At 38.2% G+C, this 22,465-nt stretch overlaps 1 protein-coding gene across 3 annotated transcripts in view; it reads right to left on the reverse strand.

Moving 5' to 3' along the window:
* The window catches only part of LOC130904311 (choline transporter-like protein 2), a 37,638-nt gene that overhangs the window by 7,121 nt on the left and 8,052 nt on the right, over positions 1 to 22,465 (reverse strand). Inside the window, exons 1-16 of one of the 3 annotated variants that reach the window (XM_057816995.1) lie at positions 19,850 to 20,206; positions 18,187 to 18,235; positions 18,019 to 18,092; positions 17,852 to 17,936; positions 15,567 to 15,651; positions 15,319 to 15,432; positions 15,134 to 15,194; positions 13,269 to 13,392; positions 11,069 to 11,152; positions 10,868 to 10,980; positions 10,620 to 10,751; positions 2,707 to 2,806; positions 2,489 to 2,581; positions 2,252 to 2,336; positions 1,885 to 2,147; positions 1,511 to 1,605 (exon numbers count right to left, since the gene is read on the reverse strand). In XM_057816995.1, the coding sequence (XP_057672978.1) occupies positions 1,511 to 1,605; positions 1,885 to 2,147; positions 2,252 to 2,336; positions 2,489 to 2,581; positions 2,707 to 2,806; positions 10,620 to 10,751; positions 10,868 to 10,980; positions 11,069 to 11,152; positions 13,269 to 13,392; positions 15,134 to 15,194; positions 15,319 to 15,432; positions 15,567 to 15,651; positions 17,852 to 17,936; positions 18,019 to 18,092; positions 18,187 to 18,235; positions 19,850 to 19,883 (1,591 nt within the window). In that variant the 5' untranslated portion in view covers positions 19,884 to 20,206. Of the gene's footprint in view, positions 1 to 1,510; positions 1,606 to 1,884; positions 2,148 to 2,251; positions 2,337 to 2,488; positions 2,582 to 2,706; positions 2,807 to 10,619; positions 10,752 to 10,867; positions 10,981 to 11,068; positions 11,153 to 13,268; positions 13,393 to 15,133; positions 15,195 to 15,318; positions 15,433 to 15,566; positions 15,652 to 17,851; positions 17,937 to 18,018; positions 18,093 to 18,186; positions 18,236 to 19,849; positions 20,211 to 22,465 lie in introns of those variants that run through there. The other 2 variants (XM_057816993.1, XM_057816994.1) reach the window with 2 other exon arrangements.

A 22,465-nucleotide genomic window follows, 5' to 3' on the forward strand; every position in this document is an offset into this window, starting at 1 on the left:
AGTCCATACTGTATTTTTGCCCTTTGTATCCTGGAATTGCTTTTGTAAATAGAGGCAATATTTTCCCATTAAGGCGTATCCTAACCTGAAAATTCTATATGTAGAGACGCTTGTAAGTACCACTGTATAAGCCTTATAATTAAGGACACATGCTGTATGTATCTAATAGCTACAGTATATTAGCTTGGTATCAAAATTACTAAATTGGCTACAAATACATAACTAGCCTTCATTAATAAATGTTTATTTTCCCTGCAGTGTATCCTATAGATCAGGGGTTTTCAACCCAGTCCTCAAGGCACACTGTGGGTCCTGGTTTTTGTTCCAGCCGATCCAGCAGAGACAGTTGAACCAATGAGGCTTCTGCTAAAACAAGCCACACCTGACTGCAATCAACTGATTGCACTTGTAAAACACCAGATTGGGGAAAAAGTGTTGTCATCTTGTTTGGTAAGAATGAAATCCTGCACCCACAGTGTGCCTTAGTGGAATAGGTTGGGGACCCCTGCTATAGATACTGTTGTACGATGCCGCCTCAAATTTAACTTCATTACAATATTAATGAATGTCATGTTTGTCCTCCTACAGAAACCATATTAAAACAAAAGAATATATTTCCCTCCCCCTTCCCCGGGATAGAGTTTTTTAAAATAAATAAATAAATAAATAACAACCAGATGAGGAGGCCAGGTCCTGCCAGCATGCAAGCAGAGAAAATTGCCTCTGGGCCGGATAGACAGCAAACAGCGGGTGACAAAGACAGGAACTGGTTGTGTGACAAACGTTTGCAGAATGATCCAACTTGGAAATTGCGATTGCAATCAAATAAACAACAACAAAAAAAACTACATAGATAACACTTCAACCTATCTTAGGTAATAGGTATGAAACAGTTCAGAATATTGGAAATTGACTTTAGTGGCTCTTTAAACAACCACAGAATATGATCGCAATCTAAACTGCACTTAGACCAGCCTCCACTCAAAAAGTCCAACTCAAGTTAGCCAGCGGCCATCACAATGATCGTTATTTCTATGACATTAATCCAACACGTGACCGACACACTACGACCACTCTGACCAGTGTTCATATTGATGTGCCAATAAAAGTCACAATCATGTGTGACCCAAACATACCTAAAATTACTGCCCAGATAAGCGTGTCAATGCAATATTTTAAAATGTTTTTAAATGTCTGACACTGTAGTGTAGATGATACAAGAAACTTTTAGAATTGTGCAAAAGACTGTGGTTTTGGAAAAATGTGGTGTATGATAATATTCCCAATATAGTAATGTGAATGTGTTGGAAAACTACAGTATATAAACGAAGACCGAAATTTCTGCATGTTCACCACACTTTAGCGGCATCAAACAAATTCACACATTGCACGACTTTTCATTTAATCATTATGCGCAACTTGTTCATTTCCTGTCTGCTCTGAACACACCATAAGAAATGCTAGCTATAGTACACTACTTAATGCTAAAATGTCGACAAAAGTGACTTGCCTTTAAGTTTATGGTCCAGATATTCCAGCAGAACTCTAATGATCTGGATAATTGAAAGGATCAGGGAACCAAATGCCAGAGTTCCTGTGTGATACCTGAAACAATACAAGAGATATTCACCCTATCTGTACCATCGACAATGACAGATGTCAAATCATTTGGTGCTTTTCATCCTTCTGCTTTGAACTTAAATTGATCAGTAGTAGACATCCAATCGATTTGAACTGGGAGGAATAACAGTAAATGAACATGCGGTCATTCGATGTTAGCCCTCCCGGGTCAAATTGGACGTCTACTGTTGTCAATGGTAGCCAATGAGTTAAAGATGCAGGAGGTATTAGGCAAGTGAAAGAAAGTGCACTTTAAAAACAAACCTGAGAGATCTCCCGAGAGAAGAAAAGAGCGGAAAGGAAGGCATGTCGTCTGGCTTGACAAAAGCCCAGTAGTAGGAGGCAAAGGCCCCAGCCAATGTCATCTGTCCCAACGCTGTGACAAAGTTGGCACACCAAAAGAAGAGGAAGACGTTGTAGAACTGCAAGCCAATCAAGTATTTGTGGTAAACAGTCTCTCCCCCATAGAAGGCAAAAAGGCACTCCGAGTCCGGGCACTGAGCTTTCATAGTTGTGGTTGTGTAGTTCTGTACATAGATGCACAAAAAATAAAGAAAGTATAATAAAATTGAATGACCAACATAAAAAGATGATTGAAAGCTACATGATGAAGCTAAAAAAAACAACTCACAGCTGGATCACATGTTTTTCTTGAGTGCTCACACGAAGTCTCATTGAATACTTTGTACACCGGTTCATTTGAAGTAGACAGGAAACTGAAAAGTTATGTCAAGGACAAGAATTAAGGTTAATGCTGCAGATTAATCTCAGCTCTTCAGGTCTAAGAAGTTTTCATATTTTTGAAATGCAATCACTCCTTTCCAAATAAGGATGTATAAAAATAATAATAATAAATAACAAAGGATACACAGCAGTAGTGGCCCAGTAGGCGATGACTATAGCCAGAAGTAGAAAAGTGAACAATGGGTAGAGGAGGGAACACATCACATGTCCAACGGCTCTGTGAACAACACATCAACATCACTTCAACACATTCAGTTAATATTAAATTACCAGGTCCCTGACAGCTCAGTGTTTTTTGTTCTGTACTCCCATTGCCAGCTACAGTCAGAAGAGATCTCTTACTTGCTGGCTTCTTTGATGAGTGCAATGGCAATTAGGATCCTTTTCCGGAGAAAGATGAGCAACAGGATAATGATCACTTCTACTATGGCAAGAATGATCACTAAAAGGAAGAAAATCAGTACTTTTAGAAGAACTCTACAACCACATTTCACAAATGGAATAGAAATCTGATCCTGTATTTCAATACACCAAATATTGATTGCAACTGGACTGTTCTGGTCATCTTAGACGTTTTGTCTCTCTGAGCAGGCTTCATCTGTTCACCCAAGACTAGTTAGAATAGCACCAGGCTGGTATCATTCGTTTGATAGGCAAAATGAGACGGTTAATATTAGAAATGTCCTGATCCGATATCTGGAACGGATCGGACGCCGATATGGGCAAAAAAATGCGTATCGGATCGGCCGACACGGAAAAATTGCGATCCAGACTACCGATCCAGAGTTTTTTTGAAAGTCCGGTCCGGGTTTTCCAGTGCACCGACTTACATAATCCATTCCAGTTTTTGCTTCGGTTTCCCTAAATTCCGGTCTGCATTTTACGCACACCTTCAACACACTACATTACCGTCTCCCAAATGACTGAGAGACTATCGGTAAAAATGTCAGTTGTGTGGGATTATTTCACTTTAAAGGACGACAAAGATGAAGAGGCGGAGTGCAACATATGCCACAATAAAGTCAAGCGTGGTGGTAAAGCTGTAAGAAGTGTTAATACAACCAAACTAATCAAACATTTATCGAAATACCATCACAAACAATACAAGGAGTATGAGGAGTATATGAGGAGTAAAAGGAGAAAACCGAAGACAGAAAGAAAGGTCATACGCAACGAACACTGGCAGAAACTTTTGCTATGCGTGACAAACTGGCACTTGACAGTCCCAAAGCCCAGGGAAGAGTCATTGCTGAAGGAATCATTCTGGATGACGAGCCATTCTCTCTCGTGAGTAAAGTGGGATTTAGACGCATCGGGCAGACTTTTTTCAAAAAATATATATTCATATATTTATACTAAAACGATGTATGTATGTATGTATGTACTTTTCCAGCGTTATTTCGCTGTGTAAATGCATTTATAATGATAAAAATATGTAGAGTATAGTATAGAATACTTGCGTTTTTTTTCTGCCAACTTGAGGAGATTAAAATGTCAAATACACTATCCACCTGTTAGAACACACATGCAAATATAAAATATATAAATGTTTATTGAATATCCATCTTACAGGCTTGTTTAACTGGGAGAATTTGTTACAAAAGACAGGCTATAATTTGTTATCATTATGCATATATGCACTGGCGTCACCAAACGTGATCACACAAAACGTAACCACGCATCGCTCCTGAGTCCTCACAAATAAAGCATAAAATTTTGTTTTGTTTTCGGGCTCGTGCCTACAAATAAAACATAAAATTTTGGGTTTTTTCAGGCTGGGCAAGCGAATCAAAGGGAGTGTGTAATAGTTAACAGTTTGAGGTTGTTTGTGCGTTTTGCTTTTTTAAAACAGTTTACAATATTATTAGCATGTTTTACTGTCTGAATATGTCATTTCTGTCTGTTATTTATATTATCATTTAATAAACAGGTCAGTTTCTTGTTACCAACCATTATGTGTTATTCCAACTCACCTAATTCAGCTGGCAAGTTGTTATCAAGACTACTAAAACCCTTTTCAACATGAGTCTGACAACTAAGTAAGGAGGCTAAATAACTTTAAACTTTAATACATGCTCAGAGAGGCCGGTATCGGTATCTGATCGGAAGTGCACAACAATATCGGTATCTGATCGGAAGTGCCAGGGGCGCCGTATAGGGGGGAAAAGTGGTACTGATTCTAAGGGCCCATGGCCTGAGGGGACCCACAAAGAAAATTAGAGCATTAGGTAATCGTTTGCAAATTTAAATATTAATCATTATAATTTTAAAAGGTATAAAACGAAGGGTTTCTTTTTCTTGTTTTGTTTTTGGCAAAAAGTAACCATCCAGAGAGCAAATGTATTGCCAGCAACCCCCCCGCGTATTTTCATTAATTGGTTTCGTCCGCCCTTCCTTTGATCAGACCGCGCGCAGGCTGAGCAGCGGTGCACATTTACACCAGTCAATGACTCCGAGTACTGTGCGTGCGGTAGGCTACATCAAAAATGTTTTCAAAACAGAAATCAGGCTATCAAAAGAGGAAAGAAAATAAAGCAAAGCAGGAGAGGGGTAGAAAAGGCCAACAGGATGTGAAAAAGTACTTCACAAAGGAAGGTTAGTGTAAATTGTGTCTGTGTAGTGCTGAAAATTAACCTGTTATTTTAGCTCACGCGACGTCTATTAGAAAGCTCAGAAGCAGGTCCCAGCTCACTCCGTAAGAAATACGGGATTTTCCCGACCTCAGTGAGCGACATTGACCAATTCAAGAACATGAATTCCAAATAATGACGGCATTTTTTGGTATCATACAGATGTTGAAAGTTGGTGTGGATTTTTTTTTTTAATCTGGTTGAATCCAGTTTGTCAAGAATTTATTGAATTTAGTTTGTCATCAATTAAATTTAGTTAGTTAACAAGGAAGGGACCTGGCTTCGGAGCTGTAGCCTATAGTGGAGATTGTAAGTTTTCAAATGGGGCTAAGCCTACTCCATAATGAAATACTGTAATTGTTTGCTAGCTAGTGTTTGCTCCACTTTTAGCTTAGATTTAATTAGTACAGCAGGTTAACCCTTTCGCAAGCTCTCCACACCAAAACAGTTGTCTCTGCCCTCGCCTGTTGTAATAGGCACAAGCACAACTCCTCTTGCTGCGTCTGGCTCAGCAGCCCTGTCTCCTGACACCCTTTATGAGCCAGCCTCATCTTTACTCCCAACTGAAGGAGGTGAGGAATCAACTTGAACACTGCCACACCACACGTAAAATATTAGTGGCTAAGAGACAAATAGTAATAAGTAATAATAATTAATAATAATAATTATCATTATTAATGAATGATACATAACTAATAATTAAATTAAGATACTAGAATAATATAGAAGATATTGTTATAGTTGTCATTTTATGTACACTACAGAGCCAGGACCATCTTCAGTAAGACACCTGAACTGTGTATACTGCTACATTCCCCCCTAACTTGTCCTCTCTTGGTCTCCTGAATGCAATTTTTAAGATACAGCTGCAAAGCATTTTTGGAGAAGTGTGCATCGCTTTACGAATATTTTGCATACTCCCCGTAACGGTTGCAGGCGGCGAGAGAGCTTTTAGTAAGCTGAAACTCATAAAAAAATATATGAGGTCCACTATGTGTCAGGACAGGCTTTCTAGTCTTGCCATGTTGTCCATTGAAAGTCAGTTGGCTAGGAAGCTAGACTTTAATGATTTGATCACTGACTTTGCTATCAAGAAGGCTCGGCGCTGGGCTCTTGGTGACTAAGGCTGAGCAACCTGCAATCTGCTCGCTTTGTTTGTGATTGTGAGTGTGATTGCTTGTGTGTGTGTGTGTGTGTGTGTGTGTGTGTGTGTGTGTGTGTGTGGTGTTCGCTTTGTTTGTTATATCATTCTAAAGATTGTTTTTTTGATTGGCGTTAATGTATGCTGTAGTATTGTTAGAATAAAAGTTTTGTTTTAACTTAAGTCATTCATTGTGGTATTTGAGAATATTTCTAATAAAAATATATTTAGATTGTAAAAGATGGGCTTCAGTACATTTCTTAAAGATGATATCAGTCTATTCATTATTGCTCTATACGCTGTATGTTTACATAAATATATTTTCATCTTAAATTAATGCAGAAAATGCACAAATGAGTGTGTAAAGATTCACCAGAATGCAGGAAATTACGTAGTTGATACTCTAAATGTGTGTGTGTGTGTCCCGGCACTGGTGGTGTGGCCCAAAGTGATATCTTTTCATGGGGCCCAAAATCCCTGGCAGCGCCCCTGGGAAGTGCACAACAATATCGGTATCGGATCGGAAGTGCAAAAACCTGGATCGGGACATCCCTAGTTAATATGCTTTGCAAAGGCGACAATTTGTTAAAGAAGGTGAAAACGCACTAATTATCCCATTCAGTTGTAAAGAGGTGCTGGAGCTGCCTCATTGTTTTATGCAAAATCACTAAGCCAAGTCCACTGTTTTGAGATGAGGGACAGGTAGAACCTGCCAATCACTGGACTACATTTACCGGTACTATAAACAGCTCAGCACTTAACAAGAAAAGGAACAATAAAAATACAGTGGTACCTCGACATACCATCGCTTCGACAAATTATCTTTTCGACATCCGACGTTAAATTTGACTCGCCATTTGTTTCTACATCTGACAAAATGCTCAAATCACAAGGATTTATGACAGCGCACCTCAGATTTTGAGAGAAATCCACATGGGTTCCAAGAAGGTTAGTGCTAGTGGTGAAAAAAATAAAAAGCTGACGCTTACCATTGAAATGAAGATGGAATTGATAGCAAAATATGAGAGAGGTGTGCACAACCGTGAACTGTCTCAACAATACGGCTGTAGAATACCTACGATCTCAACGGTCCTCCTCAGACCTCAATTTGCCAGTCTTTAGTTAAGGTGACTATTATTGTTGTGGTAATGTCGCCGAAGAAATCACCAGCTTCGTCAGTTTTTTTATTTCAGAACCTGTGCAACACAACACGCTTACTGTTCGCCGCAGTTGACTCCAACAACAACAGAAAATTAAGAGTACAACCATAGACTTCATAATGATATTGACGGGTGAGATTCGACCTTCACTGCGCCACACCTTCAAGTAGGGGGCCATCCCACAATCCCCTTCAGTTATTCGCAGTCGGTCGCAGCGACACATGCAGCGATCCAACGCCGAATTTATGTTGAAAAAGTACAAAAGCTATACCGCATACAAACAGGAAGGATGGTCTCAGGAGTGTTTTGTCCGAGGATTTAAGGTAATTATTATATTTTTCGTTTTTTCACAAGAATTTTAAACGTAAAAAGCTCTTTGCTGTAAGGCTGCTTCCACATTAACAGACTAGCATCACTCTTTGGCATATTTAAGTAAAATAAATGCTAAGTGCACTTTTTTTTTTTTTTAGCCCAAGAATCAAGAATGTCTTACGTCTATATAAAAAAATTCAGGGATTTAAGCATTTATTCACAATAATTTTCACCAGAAAAGCTGTTTACATATGGCGGCCGCCACATTGACTGACAGTCTAGCATCATTCTTCGACATATTTGCGCAAAACAAATGCTAACAGCACTTTTTTTTTTTTTGCTTTTAACAAAGAATCGAGACTGTTTTACGTCCATGTCTATAAATAATTCAGGGATTTAAGCATTTATTCACCAGAATTTTCAGCGAAAAAAAAATCTTTGATTCCACTCCATCAGCTTTGACGGCCACGCCAACAATTCAGACCACCTATTAACCGGCCCCTGCCCCGTCAATATCACTATTAAGCAGAGGTTGCGCTAGACTTTTTCGTTGTCTGTCATTTTGACTGACTGTCATAAAAATCCGGTCATAATCTATTTTTACCCGTCACTTACATTTTTAAAATGATAATAATGACATATTCAATAGCATTTAGTTTTAGGGCTGTCCCAAACGACTAATTTTCTCCCGATTAGTCAGCCGACTATTTTTACGATTAGTCGACTAATCTAATAATTAATTATTATTATTTATTTATTTATTTTTTAAACTAATTTAGCAATGAAATTTTTGTTGACGCTTATCAATTCACAAAAAACATATTTGAACACTCAAATTATTTATTAAAGTACAAATAAACACGTAAATAACAATAATAATAAATAATAAATCACAAATAAACAATGAGTTCAAATGCTGATAGAATTTACTAGTGTAGCCTCCCGATTGAAAAGATGGTCTCTTAAACTGATGGTTTACAACTTTTATTCCATCCTTGATGTAAACACACTGTAAGAGCTACGGTGCACACAAATAAAGCAACATAATTAGAAATTAACAAAAACTTTTCACCTTTTTCCTTTAAAACCTTATTTATATATCAATGAATTGCCTATATGAATTGCATTTACCTTAATTTATTACCTTATCATTGACAATCTCTCCCTTGAGTGCAATCACTGTATATACTGTATATATTTATGACCTTTTAACCTTATATAATTTTCTATACCATAAAATAAACCATAACATGAAATAAACCTTTCAATTAGCATTAAGAACAATAGTAATAGCACTTATAGGCCCATTGTCAATGAAACATTATTATTTAGTAAGGCGACAGCACCCTCTGGTGTACAAAAAATGAAAAGAAAAAAAAATTACAAACTGCGTGAAGGCGCTTGAGGTTTTTATTCACGGCCGACGTGCAGCCAAGCTTGGCATTGAAGAGACAGGACATAAGAGTGTACTCTCCTTTGTTTCTTTGAAATAAGGCAATGTTTTGGACACTGGTGCGCTTTTTTTGGCTTTGTGCCGCTTTCCCCGCTTGCAAACAGAGCATCCGACATTCTAACTTTCCACGCATATATTTTTTTAACCCTTCATTAACCGTCGACGAGCACAACATCCCGTCGACGGATTTACGTCATCGATGACGTCGACTATGTCGACTAGTCGGGACAGCTCTATTTAGTTTTCATTCATTTTAAATTAATATTCTGTCCGAACAAGCTTAACAAGAGGCAAACAGACAGCGGAGTGCACCAATCAGCGACGGGCAGACCTGCCGTTAGCAAAGCGACGAGGGACTTGCGCGCGGAAGTAAACATACGAGGAGAACGGAGTTTATTCAACATGGCTAGCGCGAGACAGACTGTTGTCAATGACTCGTGTCGATGTGTTTTAGCTCATTTAAAACTGAATTTACCATGGATTGGAACATATTCTCGGCTCTCCCATTCGCCATCCGTGTTGTTGTAGAGACGACTTTCGGCGCGCAAGAGTGACGTTGCTCGTGAAGAACACGTCACGCAAATAAACAAATCTGATTTGTCGATTCATTTTGTACCTACTCGAGAGGCTGTGTCCCAGACTTTTATCTCAGTGTTTGAAAAATACAGGGAGAACAGTCTGGCCGTGCCAGGCAAACACTCAGTTGCCTTGACATTTTTCCGAGTAAGGCCAACAACGTCATGCATCAAGAGAGACAATAGCTAATTAATATGCTCACTCGCCACCCTGTTGTATGGGGTGTGAATTGCAACCTTTCAAAATGACAGATGGACTTCAGTTTTTTCCATCACCGTTTTAAAAAACCGGTCAACGACGGAAAATATTCGGTTAACGCGACCCCTGCTATTAAGTCTATGGTAAAACCTCTACCCCACCTGTCTCACTGTCACGTAAGCCACGCGGTGAGTTCAGGTGCAGCACGCAAAACACATCCGCCACATTAGAACCCGATTCTTTACATTATAACAGGAATTATTATGACATTGTATTATTATCATGATTTTTATTTGTTTTGCCATGTGTAATTGCCATTTGTAATAGTACAAGCAGTATTTATTTAGGATTTAGTGTAGGTTTTCATGTTGTGGAACAAATTAATGGAATTATAATGTATTCTTATAGAAAAATCCTGCTCGACATTCGACCATTGTGACTTACAAACAAGGTCCTGGAACGAATTAACTTTCTATGTAGAAGTACCACTGTATTTATATGTCAAGATATTTGGCAGCCTTTAGTTTTTGCCAGTAAAAACACAAAACATACACACAGATTCATCGACCAACTGAAATGATTGTGGATGTTGTGATTAACTAGTCCTATAGTTAATACACACATATATAAAACACTACTAAATGCAAAAAAAGTGATAATGAATGCTTCAAGGACTACACCAAGCGAAACTCAGCCTCTGTATAAAAAAAGGTCTTACTGGAACAATGATGAATGCAATAAGTCTCCTACATCTGTACAGTGTGTTTAGTGTATATTTAACTTACTGAAGGCCAGCCAAGTCTGTCTGATCTGAAGGTAAACGGCAAAGTCTGTCTGGAAGCCAAGATCCTGCAAGGTCACGTCAGCACCAGGCGCTCCCTTCAGGGCAGCATATTCCATGTAGCAGTGGAAAATACCTAGATAAAATATTTAGAAAAAAAACATTTCCATTGTAAAACAACATTGTGGTATTATAATAATCTTTTTTTAAGTCCGTATATCTATAGATACACGTGCCATTGGTAAGTCTTACCGTATCCTATCACTATTATAACCAAGGCTACCATGACCCAGACCATGATTCCAGCCAGAAATCGCAGGAGGACGATGAAGACCAGGCTAAGGACGGTCGCAATCACCAAACCTCTGCAGAGCATGAGGATAATCAGCAGGTAAAGGAGGTAGGCAAACAATCCATCCTTTTTACATAAACTTTCAACAGTTGGACTCTTACATCAATATCCAATACCAAGATTGTGTATAATCCTCGAAGATTTTCATGACCACCTGGCGTGCTTCAATCACCACTGTTGCATTCCTACAGGAGAAAAAAAAAATACTGAGGTCAACTTAGTGTAGGATTTGTACAATGACACTTTCAGCACCATTGTCGATGATAGACACCCATCTGCTGTGAATCGAAATTGATTTTTTTCCACTGGTAGACGTACAATTTATTTGAAGTGGGAGGGCTGGCGAGGAACTACCGTTGATGTGCTGCCAACCCTCCCACTTCTAATGGATTCAACCAGGCCCGGAGTGACTAATCGGGAGCTTCTGGACGATTCCAGAAGGGCCGGCTGGCCAGATGGGCCGGTCCGGGTTTTATTTTAAAAAAAAAAAAAAAATATTACACTGTTATCATTTTTTGTTTGGTATTTATTTATGACAGTGTCACTGAGTATAACTTACATTCTGTTACCGCTGTCCCTGTGGGCAGTCTTAAAAAAAAAAAAAAAACTATTATTTTTTTCCCCAGACTCATCCTCACGTGTGCAGACGAAAAATACAGCATGCAGCTCCGCCCCCTAATTGTAGTCTGTATTGAGCCAAATTAGCTGCTATCTCGGTGCTCGGATGGATAAAAAGAGCAAGGGTGGCGCTGAAAATTAAGAATTAAAAAGAGAAAAGCACTCGTGAAAGAATCGGCAAAATGCGCGAAAATAGCTAATTTTTTTCATGCAACGACCTTGCGGCCTCAAACTACAGAGGATTACAACGAAAGTGGTAAGGCCGGATGGCGAAAAAAAATGCAACTTGCACCGTGTGATACGACAATATGTAATTGTGGAAACTTTGGCTTCTTGTAGCACCTCACAAGGGATATGTAGCAGCAAGCATTAGCCATAATGAACACACCACAGGTGCAGAGCTGGAAGGTAGGATTGCCATGTCGTTCAGCGAGTGAACATTAGAATGAATATATTCAATTACGTGGCGTTTTTAAAGTGGAAATGGAAAATGGATAATAGTATCATTAGAAGTTGTTACAATGTGCAATACGTATTCTTTATTTTTCATATTGTTATGTTGCTATGTTTGTTTTATCTGTAAACACTCATTTTGTTAATATTTGATGTTGCAGAAAAGGTCTTATTTATTCATTTATTTTAGGGCTGTCAAAATTAATGCGTTAACGGGCGGTAATTAATTTTTTTAATGAATCACGTTAAAATATTTGACGCAATTAACGCACATGCCCTGCTCAGACAGATTTAAATGACAGTACAATGACATGCCCACTTGTTAATTGTGTTTTATGGAGTTTTGCCGCCCTCCGCTTGCGCTTGGGTGCGACTGATTTTATAGGCTTCAGCACCCATGAGCATTGTGTAAGTAATTATTGACATCAACAATGGCGGGCTACTAGTTTATTTTTTGATTGAAAATTTTACAAATTTTAATAAAACGAAAACATTAAGAGGGGTTTTAATATAAAATTTCTATAACTTGTACTAACATTTATCTTTTAAGAACTACAAGTCTTTCTATCCATGGATCGCTTTAACAGAATGTTAATAATGTTAATGCCATCTTGTTGATTTATTGTTATAATAAACAAATACAGTCCTTATGTACCTTATGTTGAATGTATATATCCACCTTGTGTCTTTTCTTTCCATACCAACAATAATTTACAGAAAACTATGGCATATTTTATAGATGGTTTGAATTGCGATTAATTACGATTAATTTTCAAGCTGTAATTAACTCGATCAAAAATTTTAATCGTTTGACAGGCCTAATTTATTTTCCAAATGTATCATTTAATATAGTTTTTTTTTAAATCCATTTTTAAATTTGTTCAAAATATGTTGTGTTGCACTTGTTAAAATAAAGCCACCTTGTTAAGCAACCATTACCTGCACTGAATTGGAATACACAGAATTACAGTACACGGCTTTAGAGAACACTGAACTTAACACGTCTATGCATAATGACATAATTTTAAATGAGTGGGCCGGTCTGAGGCATGAAATTCCAGGGCCGAAAATGAGTTCCACTCCGGCCCTGGATTCAACGTCTATTGCCATCACTGGCATCCAAGTTTAAAGTTATCCAGTTAAAGCAGAACACCACATCTTAATTTAAATATTTCAGGAAACTAATGTTTTGGGATTATTTTCTTATGCAATAACAACTACAGCACTCACTTCACTCCTTCCACAAGATCCTTGGCATCTCTCATCTTTCCAGTACCATCATCAAAGTGAGAGTTGTTTCCCACAGTTATCACTCCTCCCTTTTGGCCCAAAGCTGGGAAGCACCTTCGGGTGACTAAAAGAAAAGTAAAAAAATTGTTTCAAACTGTATGACACAGGTGTTAAACAGTCAACGAAAGCATGTCATGTGCATCGACTTCATACTTCTTGCAAAAAAAAATCCAAATTCCAGATTGGCACCCCTGATATTCTGTCAGATAATGCTCAATTTCTCCCAGAAAATGATGGCAATTACAAATGCTTTGGTAGTAATACCTTCATTTATTTTGTTTGCAACGAAAAAGCACAAAATAGAATGGGGGGATGGGGGGTATCATTTTACACAAAACTAAGTTTTATGTAAAATTTACAAAAAAACAAAAATGGGCCGGACAAAAGTATTGGCACCCTTTGAAAAATCATGTGATGCTTCTCTAATTTGTGCAATTAACAGCACTTGTTACTTACCTGTAGCACATAACAGGTGGTGGCAATAACTAAATCACACTTGCACCCAGTTAAAATAGATTAAAGTTAACTCACCCTCTGTCCTGTGTCCTTGTGTGTACCACATTGAGCATGGAGAAAAGAAAAATGACCAAAAAACTGTCTGAGGACTTGAGATTGCCCATCCTTCCTCACAATTTTGCTTCTCAAGGCTACAAGTCCATCTCCAAAGACCTGAATGTTCCTGTGTCTACCGTGCGCAGTGTCATCAATAAATGTAAAGCCTATGGCACTGTGGCTAACCTCCCTGGATGTGGACGGAAAAGAAAAATTGACGAAAGATGTCAACGAAAGATTGTGCGGATGGTGGATAAAGAACCTCAACTAACATCCAAACAAGTTCAAGCTGTCCTGCACTCCGAGGGTACAACAGTGGCAACCCGTACTATCCGTCTGCGTCTGAATGAAAAGACACTATGGTAGGATACCCAGGAAGACCCCACTTCTGACCCAGAGACGACATAAAAAAAAAAAAAAATTAAAAAAACAACGTTTTGGAAGAAGGTTCTCTGGTCAGATGAGACAAAAGTAGAACGGTCCCCAGAGTCAAACATGATAGAGGTTCCCTGATATTTTGGGGTTGCTTTGCCGCCTCTGGCACTGGACTGCTTGACATTATGAATTTTGCAGCATAATGTAGGGCCTAGTGTGAGAAAGCTGGGTCTCCCTCAGAGGTCATGGGTCTTTGAGCAGGACAATGACCCAAAACACACTTTAAAAAGCACTAGAAAATGGTTTGTGAGAAAGCACTGGCGACTTCTAAAGTGGCAAGCAATAAGTCAAGACCTGAATCCCATTGAACACATGTGGAGGGATCGGAAAATGGCAGTTTGGACAAGGCACCCTTCAAATCTCAGAGACCTGGAGCAGTTGGCCAAAGAAGAACGGTCTAAAATTCCAGCAGAGCATTGTAAGAAACTCATTGATGGATATCGGAAGCGGTTGTTCGCAGTTATTTTGTCTAAAGGTTGTGCTACCAAGTATTAGGCTGAAGATGCCAATACTTTTGTCCGGCCCATTTTTAGGGTTTTGTGTAAAATAATAAGGATTTTTTTTCCCATTCTCTTTTGTGTTTTTTTTGCAAGCAACATAAATGAAGATATTACTACCAAATCATTTCCTGGGAGAAATTGAGCATTATCTGACAGAATTGCAGGGGTGCCAATACTTTTGGCCAGCACTGTACAATCTGGCCAATGAAAAAGGTGAATTTGACACCACCTATACATGGAAAAAGCAAGAAAGTAAGAAAATAAGGAGAACCACTTGATAAAACGAAGATTTGATAAAAGCATGGAGACTAAACTCACAAGGCTTGCTAGGGGTCAGCATGGCAGGACACAGACCCAACTTTAGGATTTCAGTTACAGCCTGAAACATTGTTCAAATTGGTAAGAGTGCATGAGGGAACTTTTTTTTTTAACAACAACTTCGTCGACAAACATCTACAGTACATGATACATCTAAAATGTTACTAGCATAACTCAAAACCCACCATAGAGTTAGTCACGCCTTCCTTGCAGAAGGACTTGTAGTAATCAAAGTCTTTTCCATTTCTGTAAGCTTTTATCAATGTCATGAACTTCTCAGGACACTTTTCCACACACATCTAATAAGGAAAGAAAGGTGCAGAGCATGGTCACCATTCAGCCACGACTAATAAGTGCTTGAATATACACTGTATTTGACATGTTTAAGATGCACAATAAGATCTGCTCAGTGGAGCGGGAAAGATGACTAAACCTGGGTGGTTGGACACTGGAACTCCAGTAGCACCAAGGGACTGGCACACTTCATGATGTTGAAGTAGAATAACAGTGGCTTGTTCCTGATTGCGGAAAGACAATTTAACAAGATATTATAAATCCAAGCCAACAATTTAAGATAAACTAAAAGTTATGCGATATCATTGATGTATTCTAAAGCGGAATTACAGTGGTCATATACTGTAGTCAAAATGTGCATCTCGCAGCGTTGCATGTTTAGCTTATGCTTGTCTTGGGTTCTACATGTACTTTAGCTTCCTATGTCCCAGAACATTCATGCTACTTTTATTGAAGACTAAATTGTCAATAGTTATATACCGTATTGGCCCGAATACAAGACGGCCCTGATTATAAGACGACCCCCCCTTTTTCAAGACTCAAGTTTGAAAAAAAGACTTTTTGAACACCAAATTAATTTTTTCACAGAAAATAATTACAGTACATCCGAAACAAATGATTATAAAAATGTATTTGAGAGAAAAAGCATGTTATTTTGCCTCATTCAAATCTCAATATCTGAACATTTAAATATGTAAACTAAAGTGCAATCACATTCGTAAATGAATGGCTTCTGGTTTTTAAAATGTAAATAAACCAATCTATTGTGATAAAACAACAAAATTGCAATAACTGCATTACCCATCAAACTGAAGTCTAACTAACTGTAGTCTTGAAACAAATCATAGTAAGGAAAAATATTGCAATTAGGGCTGTCCCAAACAACTAATTTTCTCGTGATTAGTCAGCCGACTATTTTTACGATTAGTCGACTAATCTAATAATTTTTTTTTTTAATTGTTTTTGTTTACTAATTTAGCAATGAAATTTTTGTTGACGCTTATCAATTCACAAAAAACATTGGAAAACTTAAATTATTTATTAAAGTACAAATAAACACGTAAATAACAATAATAAATCACAAATAAACTGAGTTCAAATGCTGATAGAATTAACTAGTGTAGCATCCCGAATGAAAAGGTGGTCTCTTAAACTGATGGTTTACAACTTTTATTCCATCCTTGATGTAATCACACCATAAGAGCTACGGTGCACACAAATAAAAACAACACAATTAGAAATTAACAAAAACTTTTCACCTTTTTCCTTTTAAACCTTATTTATATATCAATGAATTGCCTTTACCTTAATTTATTACCTTATCATTGACAATCTCTCCCTTGAGTGCAATCACTGTATATACTGTATATATTTATGACCTTTTAACCTTATATAATTTTCTATACCATAAAATAAACCATAACATGAAATAAACCTTTTAGTTAGCATTAAGGACAATACTAATAGCACTTATAGGCCCATTGTCAATGAAACATTATTATTCAGTAAGGCGACAGCACCCTCTGGTGTACAAAAAATGAAAAAAAAAAAAAAAATTACAAACTGGGTGACGGCATTTGAGTTGTTTATTCACGGCCGACGTGCAGCCAAGCTTGGCATTGAAGAGACAGGACAGAAGAGTGTACCCTCCGTTGTTTCTTTGAAATAAGCCAATGTTTTGGACACTCTGGTGCGCTTTTTTTGGCTTTGTGCTGCTTTCCCCGCTTGCATACAGAGCATCCGACATTCTGAACTTTCCACGCATATATTTTTTTAGCCCTTCATTAACCGTCGACGGGATGTTGTGCTCGTCGACGGATTTACGTCATCGATGACGTCGACTATGTCGACTAGTCGGGACAGCTCTAATTGCAATAAAATAATGCAACTGGATAAACTTCAGAGTAGCTGAGATCTGTCATGACAGAACATCGCTTCAATTATATCTGGCGCCATCTGGCCTCGTGAATGTGGACAGTAGCTGAGATCCGTCCTGACAGAACATCGCTTCAATGATATCTGGCGCCATCTAGCGTCGTGAATGGGTATAATGTCTAGACCGCAAATATAAGACTACCTCCTCTTTTTCAATCTTATTTCAGTGCAAAAAACACCGTCTTATATTTGGGCCAATACGGTATACGAACATCAATGTTTGTCTTTACATGTGGTCAACGCTGTTGACTAGCCCGGGATGTGCTCACTTGGGATATTGCAACTATTTTCAAAAGTTTTTAAACTGTTTCAAGCCGCGGAATCAAGAACGGCTCTCCGCAGATTCAGGACTGTTCTCTGCGTAAAAATAGTTTTTTTGCCGACAATTCTTGTTTGGGGGTGACTAATTAACAATACTCATTGGGACAAAATCATGCCTGTTTTAAGGATTTTAGAATGAGCATGCGTGCGCGTGTGGGGGGTACTCACTCAAGCGGCGTGCCAGCCTGCCCGCAGAACTGGCCTCGGCTGTCTGTGGGATAGATCACCTTCCTGGGATCACCCTGCGACCAAGCTTGAAAAATAAATTTTATTTTCATGTTACAGAATATATCTGTAAACAAAGTGAGCATAAAATATATGGACTGATTCCTTACCAAGAATTCCAACTCCAATGTAGCATAATATGGCAAGAATGAAGAGGATGCAGCACACAATGTCTGTGCAGCTCCTGGAGACGAGAGCAGATTTTGGGAGGGCATGGGGTTGCAATTCAATCAATTTCGGCAAAGAAATCCCAATAAAAATCTATTCATCCCTCATACCTGTTCTGAAGTGGGCCTTTGAATGTTGGATCATACTTCCTAGGCTCACCTGTCAGAATGAGAGCAAGGCTTATCCAATATTCCCACAGAAAACATGTAAAGATAACTAACTCATTGGCTGCTGTTGAAAGCGCCAGAGGTCCAATCCATTTGAACTGGGAGGACAAGCAGCGAATGAACTAATGGATTGGATGTCTACTATAGTGACAAAATCATTTAAATTCACAGAGGATTAAAAGACCTACATGATTGTACATCTATCATTGTCAATAGCACTGAAAAGAGTTAAAAACAGAGCCACTATTTCTAACTTCTGAAATTAGTGCTAATCTCTTTGAACGGTCACTGCTTTAAGCATCAAAGTAGGTGAAGAAATAGATGTGTTGTGTTTGATCACATTATTGTTTTTGTTCAATGTTGTCTATAGTAGCGCTTGGGGTGAAAAGTGCAATATATATGTGTTATCAAATGACACAATAAGGATCCATAAAAGGAAACCTAATTTAGAGTATAGTAGCAGCGTGCTCCAGTCTTCCTCAGTTTTTCCCCTACAGGCGGACACGCCTGGCAACCCAGCAAATTCCTCCCTAGTGACTAAGCAAAACCAGAGCAAGAATGAGTAAGTGGAAGCTATACAACCACTAGATGTCACTTGATACTTTGTTGTGCCACATTCAAAATATAACAATAGGTTGCTTATTAGTTTGTCAAAAACAAAACTGACCATTTAAAAAAGTTATTGCCTCCACCACCAAGGAGGTCAGATTAGTAAATTACATTTGTCCGAGTTCTAATGCCATTTATTCAATTATAACTCTTCAGTGTACAATAGAGTAAAATGCAATACGCACCCTGAGAAATAAAATGGCCACTATTACAACTTCAAAAAGGTAAGATGAGTTTCATGTTTTATAAAAGACAGCAATATCATAAATAGAGTAAGATAATACTATTTGCTGTAAAATGACAAGATGAGGAAATGAATGACTAATAGTTGATTTTTATATACTATGTACAATGGATGATCACAGTCTGGATCAAAGAATATTCAGAGGTGCGTCTTTGCATATAAATTATGGATGCTTTTAAGGAGATTAATGCTGCAGCAGGCACTTATCGTGGTGGCTCTTAGAGAAACCACTTCCTGAAACATTGAGTGCCCTTTGTTTATGCAATGATGCCATACTGTTACTTTCAATTGATATGTTGAAAACCACATAGGCACAGGACCTAACGAGGCCTACATATTTTAACAAATTGAGTGATTTCTGTACAACTTTGTAGAAATAGATCCGTTTTTAATTGAATCCAATTAGTACCTCAGTTGTTGGAAAAAATTAGGCCTAGCTTTGAACAAATACGGTTTCTGTACAATTTCGTAAAAGCAGATCAGTTCTGAACCGAAACCAGTTGGTACCTCAGTGTTTGAACATGAATCGTTCATGCCGAGGAAAAGAAAACGAAAGTCGGTGAGGTTCACGACTTTCGTTCACAGCTGCATAATGAGTAGTACGCACCTACACGTTTCCCCACAAAGCTGATGAGCTGTTAACCATTGGTCTGGTATGACTACAGTTCAACATCGAATCACTGCTCATTTCAAAAGAAACAATCAAGATGGAAAATATGTTCCAAGACAAAAGTAAGAATGAAAGGAAATTACCATGCTTTCCATAATATTGGCCTTCTTCAGGCATCTTGGAAAACCTTTCTGTGGCAGATGTTGAAATATGAAGAAAACCCCTGTACTTTCCTTCCAAAAACACTTCTGCCGCTTTGTTTCCACTTGTATATTTTTTCAAAAGGAAGGGATAAGTCAGGATCGTGTGGGTAGAAACCAGTCTGACTTGTCCCTGTGCGCCTGGCCAGTCAACAACGCTCCACCTTACTCTTCCCCCCTTCCCTACCCCAACTGTGTTTTTCCTGAAACAATTGGCTCTTACAAGTGGCTCTTCCCAATCTGTGTCCCACCTGTGCAACTCCTCCCCCCTCCAAATGAAGCCTCTCTCTCTTTTCTCTCTCTGGCTTCTTGTTAATGTACTTCACAGACAAGAGAATATGTGCAAATTGAGAAGCAGGAAGTCAGGGAGGGACACAAAAGAGGTGTGTCCTGTATGAAAGAATGGGCGGGAACTGCTGCTGTGTCAAAACAGGGAAGAGAGAATAAAGGAAAGTTTTGTTTATGTTATCAGAAACATGTGTCTTCAAAAAACAAGAAGAAATGTGGGCCTGTAGTTTGTGTAACCTTTGTGGCACAATGATTAGCTCCATCTTTACTTTTGAGACATTGTGTCAATAATCTCTGTAACTAGTAGTGAAGTCACAAAGATGCTGAATGAATTCATGATTTTGACAAAGAGCCTACAGTGTGACTAAATGCCTGGATATTTTTATCAGACGACAAAACATGACTGAAATTTTCCGTCCATTTTGTTTTAGTAAGCGATTCAGCTGCGCATGGAATTACCAGTCCAGAACTTGGATTTGCATGATAGAAGTTGCAGCAGCCATCCACTCAAACAAAAAAAACTTGGTTTGAGTGGAATTGTTGACAGTAAATTTAAGGGGATGGATGTGAAGATGCAGGATTGTTGTGACTTGACGTCCAATCCATATGAACTGGGAGGGCAGACAACAATGTTTTTTTGTTTGTTTTTTTCGCTGTTAGCCCTCCCAGTTCAAATGGATTGGAGTCTACTAGGAAAAAATTAATCAAAATATCATGATGTCTAAATCATCATCAATGCCAAATAATCAATCAAGTACTTTTTATGCCATGAGACATGAGATGGACAGTGAGGAAAGCTGAGAATGAGGAGCAAAGTATATCGTCGACGTGGAGTCCACAAATGGGAGATGTGGAGAGGAACGAGGTCTACTTCAGCGTTAAGTGAAGTAAATCTAATTAAGAGTGGAGAACTGAATCACACACAAAGGACGCTACATATTTAATTTTAAACTCAACAGTAGCTTGTTGCGGACGTAAGTGATGTCATGCGCACTGTAATAGTGGCATCTTTGATTCAATGCCAAAGGGAGACTTCAAAGTTCGTTCAATTATAAACGCTTCAAGCATCAAATTAGGCATGTGCCCGTATGAGATTCTGACGGTATGATAACCTTAAGCCAAAATATCATGGTTTCACGATATTGCAATTACAGCTCTCAAATGTGTTACTTTGAGATATCTGGGTTTAAAATAAAAAAAAATTTAAATTCCATTGAACAGTTTTTTTTTTTTTTCAAAACATATCAAATTGGAACATAAGTATAATGTTAAGTTAAAATAAATTAAAAATATAACAAAAAATATCTGATATATTCTAAATAAAATTGAAATAAATTCAGTCCTTTAAGTGAGCCAAAACCCACAGCCACAGCTCAACATTTCCACCAGAACAAAATAGAATTTTCCATAAAAAGCATGTGCGTATGACTCGTATCACGTTTACATTATACACACTATCTCTTTCTCAACACAGACAGTTGCCAGAGAGAAAAAAAGCACCATGTTTTACCACCACTAGACACACTAAACACGCTGGAGTTAACTCTCGTAGCTGGTGGGAAACGTTCATGACAGTGTTTACTAAAATTTAATTTTGTATAAATGCGAAATCATATTGGAGGTATTGCCTCGTCGGCAGCCACTCTCCGTAAACATGTTTAACATGTCGGTTGGCCCTCCTCCGCTTAGCTGCGGCCATCTGTAACTTTTCTGTAGCCTAAGTATTCCCAAACCACCGATTTTATTACTTTTTTTGATGGGGGAAAAAGTTCAAGAGTTTCACCTCCTCCAGCCATCGTGTAGCACAGCTGACTCACTGACACTGAGCAACAACCGGCGGGGGAGGGTTGAGCCTTGCAGCTGCAAGCGAAGGATTTCTCCCGTCAGTTTTGGAACACAAAAAATAGCTAATACCTTAGGGACGGTATGATATAGAAATTTTATATACCAGTATATATTTTTGCGTTTTTGAAACCGCAACATTTTCTTACCACGGTATACCTTAAAACCGGTAATCGGCACATGTTTACATAGAATAGAATAGAATAGAATAGAATAGAATAGAATAGAATAGAATAGAATAGAATAGAATAGAATAGAATAGAATAGAATAGAATAGAATAGAATAATTTTGCTGACATTGCACAAGTACAAAACGTAAGAATCTTATTTTGTTCTATTTTCAAAAGTCTTAGGACTTTATGGGCTAACCAGGACTTCAGCATTGTTTTTTTTGTGTGTCCTATTATGTGAACATCTTTGATAATATGT

This window comes from Corythoichthys intestinalis, chromosome 16 (genome assembly GCF_030265065.1).
Source record: "Corythoichthys intestinalis isolate RoL2023-P3 chromosome 16, ASM3026506v1, whole genome shotgun sequence".
Lineage (NCBI taxonomy): Eukaryota > Metazoa > Chordata > Actinopteri > Syngnathiformes > Syngnathidae > Corythoichthys > Corythoichthys intestinalis.